Source organism: Ovis aries, chromosome 16, assembly GCF_016772045.2.
Source record: "Ovis aries strain OAR_USU_Benz2616 breed Rambouillet chromosome 16, ARS-UI_Ramb_v3.0, whole genome shotgun sequence".
In the NCBI taxonomy this organism is placed as follows: Eukaryota; Metazoa; Chordata; class Mammalia; order Artiodactyla; family Bovidae; genus Ovis; species Ovis aries.
The window spans coordinates 62,228,017-62,242,834 of NC_056069.1; the positions used below are offsets into that span (position 1 = coordinate 62,228,017).

General features: G+C 41.3%; 1 protein-coding gene across 3 annotated transcripts in view; it reads left to right on the top strand.

Annotated features, from left to right (window-relative positions):
• The window catches only part of CTNND2 (catenin delta 2), a 1,117,159-nt gene that overhangs the window by 917,496 nt on the left and 184,845 nt on the right, over positions 1-14,818 (top strand). For all 3 annotated transcript variants that reach the window (XM_027980164.3, XM_027980165.3, XM_042233932.2), the window contains one exon: positions 4,637-4,820. In XM_027980164.3, the coding sequence (XP_027835965.2) occupies positions 4,637-4,820 (184 nt within the window). The remainder of the gene's footprint in view (positions 1-4,636; positions 4,821-14,818) is intronic.

Consider the following 14,818-nt stretch of genomic DNA (forward strand, 5'->3'; position numbering starts at 1 on the left):
TCTTGAGGGTCCTCGCAGGTGACGGTAGGGCCCCCTCAAATAAGCTACCTGAGACAGAGCTGGGCCGAAGCCACAGTGCCTTGTGTGACCTCGTCTCAGAGTCTCTCTGTCATCTCCTCTATGATCTGTGGATCGGAAACAGGGCACTCAGTCCAGACCTCACTCAAAGGGGGAAGGATCAGGCCCCTCCATGTGAAGGAAACATCAGGAAACCACCCTGGAAAAGAGAGGGGAAGGAGTGAAGAGAAATTTGAGCAAAACACCTATTTCCCATTCGTTCATGGAGAATGCTTAGAAATGTCCATGTTTTTCCCCACTAATCTGTCTCCCTTCACCAGGGACTAATGGATGTGTGTGTGTGTGTGTGTGTGTGTGTGTGTGTGTGTGTGTGTGTGTGTGTATAAGTATACTGTGTAAGTGTGTATGTGTTGAATACCTGTGAATGTGTGTATATGTATAGGTGTGAGTTTCTGTGTGTATGTGTATATATGAGAGTGTGTATGTATATTGTGTGAGTGTGTGTGGGAATACATGTGAATATGTGTATGTGTGTAGGTAAGAGTGTGTATAAATGTATGTGTCTAAGTGTGTATGTGCAGGTATATTGCATGAATGTGTGTATGTATGTGTGCATAAGTGTGAGCATGTGTGTATGTATGTGTGTGAGTATATGTGAATATTTGTGTGAATGTATGTAGGGGGGTGTGTGTGTATTTGTAAGTGTATGTGAATGTACATGTGCATTGTGTGTGTGTGTAAGTATATTGTGTGAGTAAGTGTATATGTGTAGGTGTGTGTATATGTGAATGTAGTACAGTGTAGGTGTGACTGAATCTGTATGTAAGTATGCTGTATGAGTGTGTGGATGTGTGTAGGTATGAGTGTATGTGTCTGTGAGTATATGTGAATGTATGTGTGGATGTGTGTGTGCATGTGAGTTAGTGTGTGTGTAGGTGTCTGGAAGACAGGTGTAGAGTTTCAGCTGCTCCCACTCTTGGCACTGCCTCGCTTTACCTCAGTGTCCCCAGAGACTGCTGCTTCTACACTCAAGCTCGTCTCTGTCCAGATAATATAACCCAAACTCCAAGTCTGGAGGGCGCCCCACTACGAACTGGCTTGCTGAATTTCCCCTAAAAGAAATTCTGCAGTGTTGCACCCACTTTACCAAGTCCTCATCCATGCAGACCTGGTAAAACGTGTCCCTGACCAGAGATACCTGTGTTTCTCAGAGTCCAAGGAGCCCATGTGGGCTGCGGATAGAAACCAGGAGAGAACATTCAGAGATTTGGGTCAAGCACTGAGGTAAGTTGATCAGCCTGTGAAACACAGATGGGGCCCGTCTGGAAAGGCGGAGGGACATGAACAGGAAACTTCTGTCTGTGCCTGATTCGGAATTAGGTTACAGTGATGAATGAATTAATAAGAAAGCTGAGGTGGAACAGCCAGATGAGATGAAGAGTCGCCTGAAATGTCTCTTTCTTTCCCATGTTTCACTTCTTATCAGATAGTATGTGAGGCCTTCACCTCATCTTTGATTTCCTCCTTTTCTTTCCTACCTCTTTTCTGTTTGTTAGGAAGCAGTAAAAATGTCTTTATTATTATAGAATGTCTTTAGAATCTTTTAACTTCACTGAATGATGAAAATGGAGAAGTCTTCTACTGTTTAGTCTTTAGAGGAGATGTATTTTATGGCAAAATATAGAACCCATGTTTTAAGACATTTGCAAGCCTCAATTTTCATGTATTGGTACTTTCAAATCAGGATTTAGTAATGGAAAAATTCAGTGTTTAGTGTCTGTATACAGAGAAGGCAATGGCACCCCACTCCAGTACTCTTGCCTGGAAAATCCCATGGATGGAGGAGCCTGGTGCGCTGCAGTCCATGGGGTCGCTAAGAGTCAGACATGACTGAGTGATTTCACTTTCACTTTTCACTTTCATGCATTGGAGAAGGAAATGGCAACCCACTCCAGTGTTCTGTCCTGGAGAATCCCAGGGACGGGGAAGCCTGGTGGGCTGCCCTCTTATGGGGTCGCACAGAGTTGGACACAACTGAAGTGACTTAGCAGCAGCAGTAGCAGCAGCAGTGTCTGTATATGTGTGTTGTATACTTAGAAAAACAGAATAGCCTATAATGGAAAATAATCTGAAAAAAAATGTATATCAGTACAGTTCAGTCGCTCAGTTGTGTCCAGTTCTTTGCAACCCCATGAAGCACAGCATACCAGGCCTCCCTGTCCATCACCAATTCCCGGAGTCCACCCAAACCCATGTCCATTGAGCCGATGATGCCATCCAACCATCTCATCCTCTGTCATCCCCTTCTCCTCCTGCCCTCAGTCTTTCCCAGCATCAGGGTCTTATCAAATGAGTCAGCTCTTCGCATCAGGTGGCCAAAGTATTGGAGTTTCAGCTTCAACATCAGTCCTTCCAATGAACACCCAAGGCTGATCTCCTTCAGAATGGACTGGTTGGATCTCCTTGTAGTCCAAGGGACCCTCAAGAGTCTTCTCCAACACCACAGTTCAAAAGCAACAATTCTTTAGCTCTCAGCTTTCTTCACAGTCCAACTCTCACATCCATACATGACCAATGGAAAAACCGTAGCCTTGACTAGATGGACCTTTGTGGACAAAGTAATGTCCCTGCTTTTTAATATGCTGTCTAGGTTGTATATATATATGTATATAAATGTGTGTGTGTGTGTGTGTGTGTGTGTGTGTGTGTGTATGAATCACCTTGCAGTACATCTAAAACTAATGCAACATTGCAAATCAACTATACTTCAGTTAAAAAAATGTGCAAACCCTTTAATGTGATATTGTTTAAAGTTATCCTCAAACTTGGGGGTAGATAGTAATTTCATTTAAATGTGCTTTTTTAAAACTGAAAAGTATTTATTTTAATAGAGAAAAGAATATTGTTGTGAGACTATGAATAAATGAAAAGTATTCATCTTGATTATTTTGATCATCCAAAATTCAGTAAAATGTTTCCTAATGGAATGAATTAAAAAGCAGCTTCATATATTATTTAAATCAAAATAAATGCACGTGATAATACTCCTAGCATTTCACATCTGTTCAAGTCAGAATGTATTTTGAGCAGCTTCTGTGCACCAATAAGCATTTTTATATAGGATGCTAACGGCAATGCAAACATGCACACAGAAGTATATAGAAAATGGCCCATATACTAACCACAGAGGCGAGTAGGAAAGGCCAAATAGTAATTTGTTTAGGCTTGGGGGCCATACTATGTTGGTCCCCAAATCTAAGCTTTTCCCTTGTAGGACACAAGCAGCCATAGACAATATGTAAATGAACAGACAGAGCTGTGTTCCAGTAAAACTTTATTTACAAAAACAGGCAGACAGGATTGACCCTCAAGCCAACCCCCTATACTAACAATTCATTTTTACATTCAAAGCACCAAAAACATTTTGTTTCTCTTGCATTTACCTAAATAAAATTCCCAGAAAATGTTCTTTTGAAAGACCAGTGGAAAAGTTTGTTTCTAAAGTCACATTTCTGTAGAACTGATTTAAAAGTATTATTTTAGTTATTAATCAGATATCATTGATTTTCAGGTTAGTATTAATGCTTTTGGGTAGTTCAATATGAGCAAAGCAAGAAACTAATAAAACAAATTTAAGAAATAAGTGAGTTCTGTTTATTAATAACATGATAGATGAAGCACAATCTCATTTTAAAATCAATGGAAAAGTTACTAAATAAGTAAACTATAAGTTGTGTTTCTAAAGACAGCTATGATATTTTATTCTCAATATCTGCAGTGATGATGTCTATTTACATTAGCCTTGGGGGAAATACAGTCTTTCACAGGAAAAGAGAATATTATTCTTTTTTTTTTTACTTTTATGTGTACAATTTTGAACAACAAAAATAGCAATTATTTTAAAAGCATTTCAAGTGATATTATAATGTGTATGTAATTCTTAGACCTTTTCTGAAATCAATTCCATTTTAAGCTCTCTGTCTATTGTTGACACACTATTCCATTTCTGCTGCTCTCTTTGCTGTTACATAAGGAAGAACAATCCCTAGGTCCTCCATGAGCATTGTTTTAAGAGAAAAGCTAACAGAACCAGTGAAACCAAATTTTAATTCCTTGTTGAACCTGTGAGCACCAGACCCTATACTGAATCCTTGAAAGGTCCTGCACAATGATGGCTGCTTCTATAGGAAACTCAGTGAATCCAGTAGACCACAGGTGCATGTTGAGATCCTGGATAAAACAAAGATGTCTTCCTTGTCTATTTCAGATGTCTTACTAGTCCATTTCAGTTCACTTTTGGAACTTTTTGGTCTTGGTTTGAATTTGGGGACTTGGATTCATTGTACTAATCATGAATAGAAGCAGGGTTGATATCCTCAATTCCATTGGTGCTCTCACCCTAAATTCCTCGCCATGATGGAATGAATATAATCATGTTACAGTTCCTCTGCCTACGTGTTGATTTTCATAGCACTTTTGTAATGGGTTCACACAAATGCTTTAAAGTGAAGGGCACGCTCTAGAACACGTGCTTACACTATCTTAGTCTCTCCTGCTTATGCTGTTAACTTGATTAAGGAAAACGGTGACCATCCAAAACTCTGTGTGTATCTTGCAGGAGTTCTTTGGAATCTCTCGTCTTGCGATGCACTCAAAATGCCAATTATCCAGGACACCCTGGCAGTGCTGACCAACGCGGTGATTATCCCACACTCAGGCTGGGAAAACTCACCTCTTCAGGATGATCGGAAGATACAGCTGCATTCCTCACAAGTGCTGCGAAATGCCACTGGATGCCTAAGGTGAGTCCCACATCATCGTCACTCCCTCCCGTCTTCAGGTGCTTTTTGTTTCTGTAACTTTATTGCTGTTTTGCTGATGAGCAGAACGTCCTAGAATATTCTTATGGCAATAGAGTGCAAGAAGCTAGCAGAAGTCATTTCTAATGCGGTACTGAAGAGATATATTCATCTTCCTTTGCCCTGTACCTACCCCAGAATTTGACTTATTTAACATGTTTTCTTATATCTTAGGTTAAAAATACATAAATAAATGTTGTCAGTGCAACCAAATATAGTTTTCTTTGATTGACAACAAGTGTTGTAACATAACCAGGCAGACCAACTGGTTGGAGGAGTCTGTGACAAACACATAGGGATCACAGTAACTGTCTCTGGTATCTATTTTTATTTTTAAAAAATTTTCGATGTGACTGCTAGAGCTTGTAATTCTTAAAAATAGCTCTTTAATAAGGCCTGTGGTGTGAAATGTCTTTTTTAAATAATAAAAGTAGCAAATGTGTTGTAATTATCTCCCAATGTGTTTTTTCGAAACTCATCATCGAAATCTCTTGAGATGTTTTACATGTTCTGTTTAGTTTTTGCTCTTAGAAAAAAGAATGTAATAATTAAGGTATGCTTATTCTAATCTCTAGAAACGGTGTTCCCAAGGATATTGCACATTGTACGAAAGTGAGGAATCTCTGCCAGTTTAACTTAATGGTGGGATATATGTGGTTTAAGATACCTAGTCAAATAGTCTGTATTTCAAAAGTAAAATGTACAGAGTTGCTTTAGCTGGGCTGCCTCAAAGCTGCCACTTCTCTTACAGTTGATCAGCTTCTAGGTGTAAGTGCCAGTCTCAACTGAGAAGAAACAGAATCACTTCAGTGATATTAATAATAAAGTTCTCGTGAATATTTATAACAGTACTCTGAGCCTCCAGTCTTGAGAGGTGTGTGTGTGTGTGTGAATGCGCATCCATAAAGGGAGCTAAAGAGAGCTGGCCTCCATAAATATCAGCTTGCATTCATGGACAGGAATAGGAAACCCTCCAACAATTTTGCTTTTCCTCAAGGTCATGAAATAATGACCTTTTGACATGATTTCTCTGGGTAGGCTCCACCATAAGCCAAATTTACAGTTCTCTAAACCCCACTTTTGAGACATCCATTTTATAACCTCTTAAATTCTATGATTCTTAAGAAACCTCCTGCCCTACTAGAAGAAATATAGCTCATCCAAAGCTAAAACTGTGGGCATTTCTGACCCTTTCTACCTCATTTTTCTATTTCTGTTATATGCAACCATTACAGGTAGTTTTCCTTTCTTAACATCCTTGACTTGTAAAGAGTGTCATCGTTCCCAGTGAGGATCGTGGAACGAAGTGCTTCAGAACCGATTGCAGACATATGGTTAATAAAGATCAGTTTGGCTCCATCAGTTAATATTCTCTGTAAATTATATAGTAATGCAATTATATATTCATGATGTTTGATTTAAGGATGAAGCCTACTGATATATGAACGTTCAGCTTCATTTGATAAAAGTCAGATGAAGAAACCAGACTAGTGAAAATTCATGGCTCCCCTTTGTAGGTCATCTGGCCAAGTTCACAAACACAGAGGCTTGACCAGTGCTGTTTCTGCTTCAAGCCAGGACTGACCACCTCATAGAAAGTAAAAAGATGTCTTTCTGACATCTGATTCAGAAAGAGTTTCCTGTAGCCTAAGTGGCTTTTCTTGGCCCACGTGAAACCAGGTTCAGGGTTTTCCCCACTTTTCAGTGTTTATCATGCAAGTGACAAGGTAAGGTCTATCAAAATTTGGTGACTATTTCACTTCCCTCTTATTTCATTAAGTGCCTTCTGTTGCCAAAACTTAGCCTCTGTTCACTGGTGCCAAATAGAAAGGCAGAGACAGTTTTGGGTGGAGTAGAAAGAAATAGCTGTATTGCTTTGCCAGGCAGAGGCAGCCACAATGGGTTAATGCCCTGAAGACTGTGCCCCACCCTGAAGAGGGGTAGTGAGGGGTCTTAGAGTGCTGAAGGAGCGGGGCGTGATCAGCTCATGGACATCCTCTGATTGGTTGGTGATGAGGTAATCTGGAGTCAGCATCATCAGCCTTCTGGTTCCAACCAGTCTGGGGTCTACGTGCCTGTGGGCAGCATACTGTTAACTTCTCCCACTGGTGGAAGTTTCAGTATCTTCAAAACAGCTCGAAGGACGTGGCTCAGAATATTATCTATAGTGCTCGAGGAGGAACTAAAGGACCTTGACTTTGTTTAATGGCTAAAGTATTATTTTGTCTTGCATGACTGTTTTCCTTTCTTTCTGCCTCTTCTTAATTCTCTGATTAAATTTATTCTTTGACTAAAGTTTTTCTACAGACAAAAGGCCAGTGGGCAACATGGATGAGGGTCTGTTCTGGGAAGGACCCCATAGGGTCCTGCTCCATTACATTTCCCTTCTTATAGAAAGAAATAGGAGTTTTTAATCTCTTATTTAAATATGTTTATGAATCATTCCACATTAATGAGCAGACTGGACTAGTAGGGGAAGAAAACAGCTCTGGGAAAGGGCTAAAATGAATTTGTCAAATAAAGACTCAGCAGATGAAAGGTTTCAGGAAATTTCTATTACCATTTGCTTAGAACCAGTGTTGGAAAAATACACAAAAAATGTTTTAAATATTTATATCATGATGGAAGCGTCTAGATTTTACTATGTGAGGTTATATTGACATTCTTAATTCTTTCAACAAAACCAAGATCTTTATTTACATGAGAGAAGTGGCTTTGTATGCTGTTCCTGCCTTCCCATTTCATCCACGGGCATTTTCTAAGTGCCTGCTGTGTGCCAGGAAGGGACCAGGGAACCAAAAATAAACCAACGTCTTAACCTTCTAATCCCTTGGAAGACGACACCAATGCAGGGAGTCCTAGTATTATGATTAGGATAGTTCAGAATGGGCTTCCCAGCTGGCACTAGTGGTAAAGAACGCCCTGCCAGTGCAGGAGACAAGAGATGTGGATTTGATCCCTGGGTCAGGATGATCCCCTGGAGGAGGAAATGGCAACCTGCTCCAGTGTTCTTGCCTAGACAGTCCTGTGGACAGAGGAGCCTGGCGGGCTACAGTCCATGGGGTCGCGAAGAGTTGGACACGCCTGAGCGACTTGGCGCACAGGATAGTACAGAAGGAAAAACCGGGGAAGGAGTGGCTTATTCAGCCAATGTGGTCACAAAAGCTTTCAAGAACCAGATGAGACTGGGGTCAGGCAGAGAAAGGGCTCCACCAGTCAATGCTTTGGGATCTCCTTGAGGCCAGAAAGATCAGCACACACTCCTGACGCTGACGTAGGGGACTTAACTCCAGGATCTGTGGGCAATCTGCAAACCTAGCAGACTTTAAGAAATGTAGCTCGCTTAGTTGTTTCATTCTAGGTGATAAAGGGCTGTCAAAGCAGAGCTCAGAAGGGTAGACTTGAATCTCTAAGGGGCAGAAAGCTATGGCGAAGCTTTTACCAAGAGAACATAATGATCAGCTATGTCTGGGAGCAATTTTACAGGGCAGAGTAAAAGCAGGTAGGGAGGGGAGCAGTGACATGAAAGGTGGCGCTGTGAATTTATGGGCTGCCCTGCAGACTTCATTTTTAAGGTACCTCCTGTAGACAAAAGTAAATATCAATGTTTTATTCCATTCAGTTAAATTTAACCATCACTGGTTTGTAGCTATGAGAGCTTATCTCCATAGCTGTTTTAGGTCTGCTTTTTAATTCGGAAATATTTTTATCATTTTATGTTATTCTTATTTAAATTATGGCTTCAATATTTTATTAAATGTTACAGAAGTTTTATGGCACATATCATTATTTGTATGTAACTGAGGCTTAATAAATCAAATCCCCCCAAAACCAGAGGATATGAAACACACGTAACTGAGCTAAATTAAAGATAATGCAGTGCACTCAGCAAAAGTCCTCCTGGAACTGCAGAAATGATTTGAATATAGTCCTTAAAATGTAATTTAATAAGCAGATCATCTCAATTTATAAGTCACATCTGGGCTTATTCCTTTGCAAGAAACATTTTTTTTCTATCACAATATTTAGAAAGATTTTGGTGCTTTGCTGCTTCTTAAAGCAGAAAATAAAATTACAGCAATTGTTCTTTTAGTCAGTTTTATGTACTCAATATATATTTTATATAAAAAAATGATACAGTGAATTTGCCCAAGAAGATGATATAGTGAGTTTATGTAACATTTGCATACCTTGATCTGGTCCATTAATTTATAGCTTTAATCTTTTTTTTACTTTTAAATATATTTGTTGTTTCTTTTCTAACTTTGCAAGTAGTACACATTTATTGCTGACTACTAGAAATACTTGCAAGCATAAAGTAATAAGTAACAATCACCCATAAACCTCATCCCCTAGAGATAACCATCATTAGCATTTTTTATACATTTCCTCCCAATATCTGCATATCTTTTTGCCCTTGAAATTTACCTAAATTGTATAAAAATGCCTAAGTCGCATGTTACAAGTCTTTTCCAATGTGTCATAACCACCACTTTCATACTCCATGAAACCAGGCTAAAACATAAGTATATGACTTAGGACCCAGTTTATCTTGTGAAAAAGGACAATAAATTGCATTTGTTCAACAGAGTGTGCTGATTTTTATGTAAAATTAAGAGGAGCAGTTTTATTCACAAAATTCCTGACTTCCAAGGTCCAGGAGCTTCTGCTTCACATACATCATTCATTCTCATAAATATTATAAGTTCAATAGGTCCTGTGTCGTTAAGTCAGGACACCAGTATTTTCATCCACATCCTGACTCCTGATCCAGACCATGCCCGCCCACTACACCACACAGATGGGAAATGCAGTGTTAAGTGAGCTGACATTATAGGTCTGTGCTGGAGCAACACAGACAACCACCCGACCAAAGAATGGACAGTACTCTCCCAGGGGCTGGGTCTTCTAATTCGCTTCTTGACGTTCTCTGAGTGGCATCTACTTGGCCAATATCCCTTTTGTCTTTAATTGTCAGTTGTCTCCTCCTTCCCCCTTATTTTTTACTTTCTCTTCTCCTCTTTTATGGATGACGGGAGCCCCACACAGAGTCACCTACCCCCACTGAAGTCCCCTGTCTCCACCTCTGTCTTACATTTTAATTTAAACAATTAGTACGATGAGTATCTTTTTTTAAAAAGACTACACTTTAAGACATGTCCTAGATAATACAGTGGACATTATTTTTCCAGTTCTTAAACTCCTTCATCTGTTGACTGATGACTTAAAGTGAGTTCATATTTTTGGCTTGTTTCTACAGCTAGTTTCAAGAATATATGAAGAAAATGAAATGTAAAAAAAAATTAAACTCTTTTCCTGGGATAGTGTTTCCTAGCTCAGTGTAGCTTATAACTCCAGTAGGGGTGTATGGTAAGTAAAGTAAATTTATCAGATCATTATCAGATACCATCATTCTCAACTTTTGTTCCTAGCAGGATTCAAATTTATTTATGTCGTTTCAAGACAGGAAGCCAAGGTGAAAAATGTAAGCAATTGCTATTCTGAAAGAGTACCTCTTTTTATTTTTTAAAAAAAAGATTATAAATGCAAATTGCACCACTCTTAAATATTCAAAAGCTTATCAGAGTGAAATTTAAGTTAAAAAGAAGACCTATGCCTTAGTAAACTAGGATCTAGAACACTCACATTGTCCAGTCTTTATACAAATTGAAATGTCTTAAAAGACTCTGTCCAGTTTCTCCAGCCTTTCCTCTGTTCTACCAAAATCAGTGGCAGTGTCCGCCCCACCAGTCTCAAGCTTCAAACGCACTCACTGAGAACATTCTACAGAGAAGAGCCCCTTGGCTTTGCCTTTTCTAAAAAAGGCATGGTGAAACTTCATGGGAAGATGGCATATCACGTTGACATAGCCAAAATTTAAGCATATATAAAATATAAAATGAAAAGATAATGCCCTTAGTCCTCTTCCACTTAAAATTCACTTTGGGAGTAAGAAATGAAATTTTTAAAAAGCTGATCTAGTTGCTCCTGAAATATCTACCCATCACTAAGAAAAGAGGATAGAAATGGAAAAAAAAAAAAAGTTCTCTTAAATTCTGTTGAAGGAGAGAGTTGTTCGGAATGATAGATTATGGGGTTCCAGGAGGGAGTGTCAGGTGGGGGCCTCAGGTGTCAGAGCTGGGGGTGATGGGCAGGGGTCGGCTTCGTCTCTGCTCAGAGGAGCCTGGAGGGCTACAATTCATAGCCCTCATCCTCCCCCTGACCAGTCGCACACAGCAACACTTGACTTCCTCCTTGTTTCTCCTCCTTTTAAATTTTGTCTTTTGTTCCTATTCTGCTCAATTAAAGCTTTAATTTTTAATTAAAAATTTACAAATATGGCTTAAAATAAATATGAAAAGATGTTAGAACAGCCTAGGACTTAATTATTCATGAAGTTATTGTGCTGGGGTTTTTTCCTCTTTATGCTTAAGGATTCCTCCAGGGAAACCACTTTCCTGTGGCCTTAGTCAGGTGATATAGACCTTGAAATTGACTCAGTTATGTACCTGTGATTGTTTCCCTGCACACCATGTGATGAAATACCCTCCTATAACATTTGGCAAGAATCATCAGCTTCAGCCAGAATGTGTGTTGACCAACTACACACTGAAGGCTCACTAGTGAAGGTCAGTCCGGCTGTGCCTGTGGGCAAGCTTATTTTGCCTGGGTTCACTGCTGTAGGTTGGATAGTTCAGTTCAGTTCAGTCACTCAGGCGTGTCCGACTCTTCGACCCCAAGGACTGCAGCACTCCAGCCCTCGCTGTCCATCACCAACTCCTGGAGTTTACTCAAACTCATGTCCATCGAGTTGGTGATGCCATCCAACCATCTCATCCTCTGTCATCCCCTGCTTCTCCCACCTTCAGTCTTTCCCAGCATCAGGGTCTTTTCAAACGAGTCAGCTCTTTGCATCAGGTGGCCAAAGTATTGGAGTTTCAGCTTCAACATCAGTCCTTCCCATGAACATTCAGGACTGATCTCATTTAGGATGGACTGGTTGCATAAGTGTCCTTTGGGATAGGTTGGATAAGTGTCCCTCCAAATCTGTGTCAACCTGGAGCCTCAGAGTGTGACCCTATTTGGAAATAGGGTCTTTGCAGATATAATTATTAAATTATAAGGTCACACTGCAAATGCCGTATGTGCTGTGCTTAGTCACTCAGTTGTGACCAACTCTTTGTGACTCCATGGACTGTAGCTTGCCAGGCTCCTCTGTCCATGGGACTCTCCAGGCAAGAATACTGGAGTGGGTTGCCACGCCCTCCTCCAGGAGATCTTCACAACCCAGGGATGGAACCCAGGTCTCCCACATTGCAGGTGGATTCTTTACCATCTGAATATCACTCATATGTGGGATCTAAAATATAGCACAAATGAACTTATATATGAAAGAGAAGCTCACAGAGAGAACAGACTTGTGGTTGCCAAGGGGTGAGGGGTGTGGGGAGGGGGCAGATTGGGAGTTTCGGATTAGCAGATGCAAACTCTTGTATATAGGATGGATAAACAACAGGGTCATACTGTAGAGCACAGGGAACTGTATTCAGTATCCTGTTAAAAATCAAAATGAGAAAGAATAGATACATGTGACTGGCTTACTCTGCCATACGCTGGAAATGAGCACAACAGTGTTAATCAACTGTACTTCAATAATATTTTAAAAAAAGATGAGGTCACACTGAACTAGGGTAAACCCTATGTCTAGTGAGTGGTACCTTTACGAGAAGAGGACTTATACACACAGAAGGGCACTGGGGGAGGACAGCCACGTAAAGACAGAGGCAGAGAATGGAGTGATGTAGCTGTAAACCCAAGAATGACGGGCCTGCCAGCAACCACCTGAAGCTAGAAGGAGGCAAAGGCTTCTTCCCCAGAGCCTTCAGAGAGATCACAGCCCTGCTGACACCTTGACCTTGGACTCCTAACCTCCAAGTTACTAACATTCTGTAGTTTTTAGACATCCAGTTTGTGACAGTTTTTTTTTGTGTTTGTGTTTTTTTTTTTTTTTTTTGGTGGACTTCCCTGGTGGCTGAGACGGTAAAGCATCTGCCTACAATGCAGGAGACCCGGGTTCTATCCCTGGGTCGGGAAGATCTCCTGGAGAAGGAAATGGCAACCCACACCAGTATTCTTGCCTGGAAAACTCCATGGACGGAGGAGCCTGGTAGGCTACAGTCCATGGAGTTGCAAAGAGTTGGACACCACTGAGCGACTTCACTTCACTTTGTGGCAGTTTGTTCTGGCAGCCCTAGGAACCTGATACAGTCACACTAGTGAGGAACCCAGAGACCCCGCTAAGTAGAGGAAGCACCCGAGCATATAGCCCAAGGAGAAGAAAGGGGTGAATAACCTAGAGAGGCTGTCTGTCCCCAGACAGCTCCCACACACCAAGCTGATAGCGGCAGATCCAGATAGAGAGTCAATTCTTTTTTTATTTTTAAAATTGTATTTATTTTGGCCGTGCTGGGTCTCCATTGCTGCTTGTGGGCTTTCACTAGTCGCGGCGAGTGGGGGTTACTCTTTGTTGCCCTGTGTGGGCTTCTCACTGCAGTGACTTCTCTTGTGGAGTACGGGCTCAGTAGTTGTGGTCCACGGGCTCAGTTGCTCTGCAACATGTGGAATCTTCCTGGACCAGGGATCGAACTGGTGTCCCCTGCATTGGCTGGCAGATTCTTATTCACTAAGCCACCAGGGAAGTCCAGAAAGTCATTCTTCTCTAAACCAAGGGCATTCCCCTCCATAGCTCAGGCTCACAGCAACTCACCTCCTGCAGCAGAATTGGCTCTGCAAGACCAGGTGAGGATGCGTCAGCCAAAGACGTTCAAGTCCAACTGTTTTGACTGGCAGCTGTTAAATGAGCATCTCCCAGCGAGAGAGGAATTGAGGCTCATGGTTTCTACCCATTTATGAGCTGCCCTTTCTTTCCCTCCTGACTTAGAACTTGCTTCTGAAAGATCTCCTGGAGTAGGAAATGACAATCCACATCAGTGTTTTTGCCTGGGAAATTCTATGGACAGAGCAGCCTGGTGGACTACAGTCCACGGGGTCACAAAGAGTCAGACACACCTGAACACGCGCATGCTCACGAGGAAGGTCACGAGGACTTGCTGGCTTTGGACTTGTTGGGTGCCATGACAGCCCATGGGCTTCCCAGGTGGCGCTAGTGGTAAAGAAACCAGTTGCCAGCGCAGGAGACAAAAGAGATGTGGGTTCGATCCCTGGGTCAGGAAGATACCCTGGAGGAGGGCATGCCACCCATGCCATGGAGAATCCCATGGGCAGAGGAGCCTGGAGGGCTACAATTCTTGGGGTTGCAAAGAGTCGGACACAGCTGAAGCGACTTAGCATGCACGTGTGACAGTCCTCAGTCATTCTGTGTCTCACACAGAGAGTGTGACATGACTTAAGTCTCATTTAAGGCGTTCCATTCCCAAGGCTGAGTACAGAATGAATGCTTTCAGGATTTAGTGCAAAGCATGACTGTGTTTTTCCATTTAAAATATCACAAATCAATATCCTAATGATCCCTTCATGGCCTTGATCATCATTTCATCCTGGACTGCAGGTAAAACCTTCCTGAGTATCCTTTATTTACTTTTTAAAAGTCTGCCTGCTCAAAACGACAACTCAGATGGGCCTTACTGTCTGGCTGTGTTACATTTAGTCGCAAGCACATAGGGCTTTATCTCCAGCTGAAGTATTTGCATAAGGCTAGTGTTGCTAACATCCACAGCTCATTTCCTAGTGCCGCCGAGCCATCTCTTTACTTTTATTATTCTATTCCCACTTCAGCATCTTGTCCTAAAGGACAACAATATACAACCCTAATTTTTCCCATCTATCTTTGTGTACAGGGGAATGTTATTAAGGCCATCAAAGGAGCTGCACTGTGCCTTTGCTTATGAGTATAATTAAACTCAGACCCTCAATTAGTCATT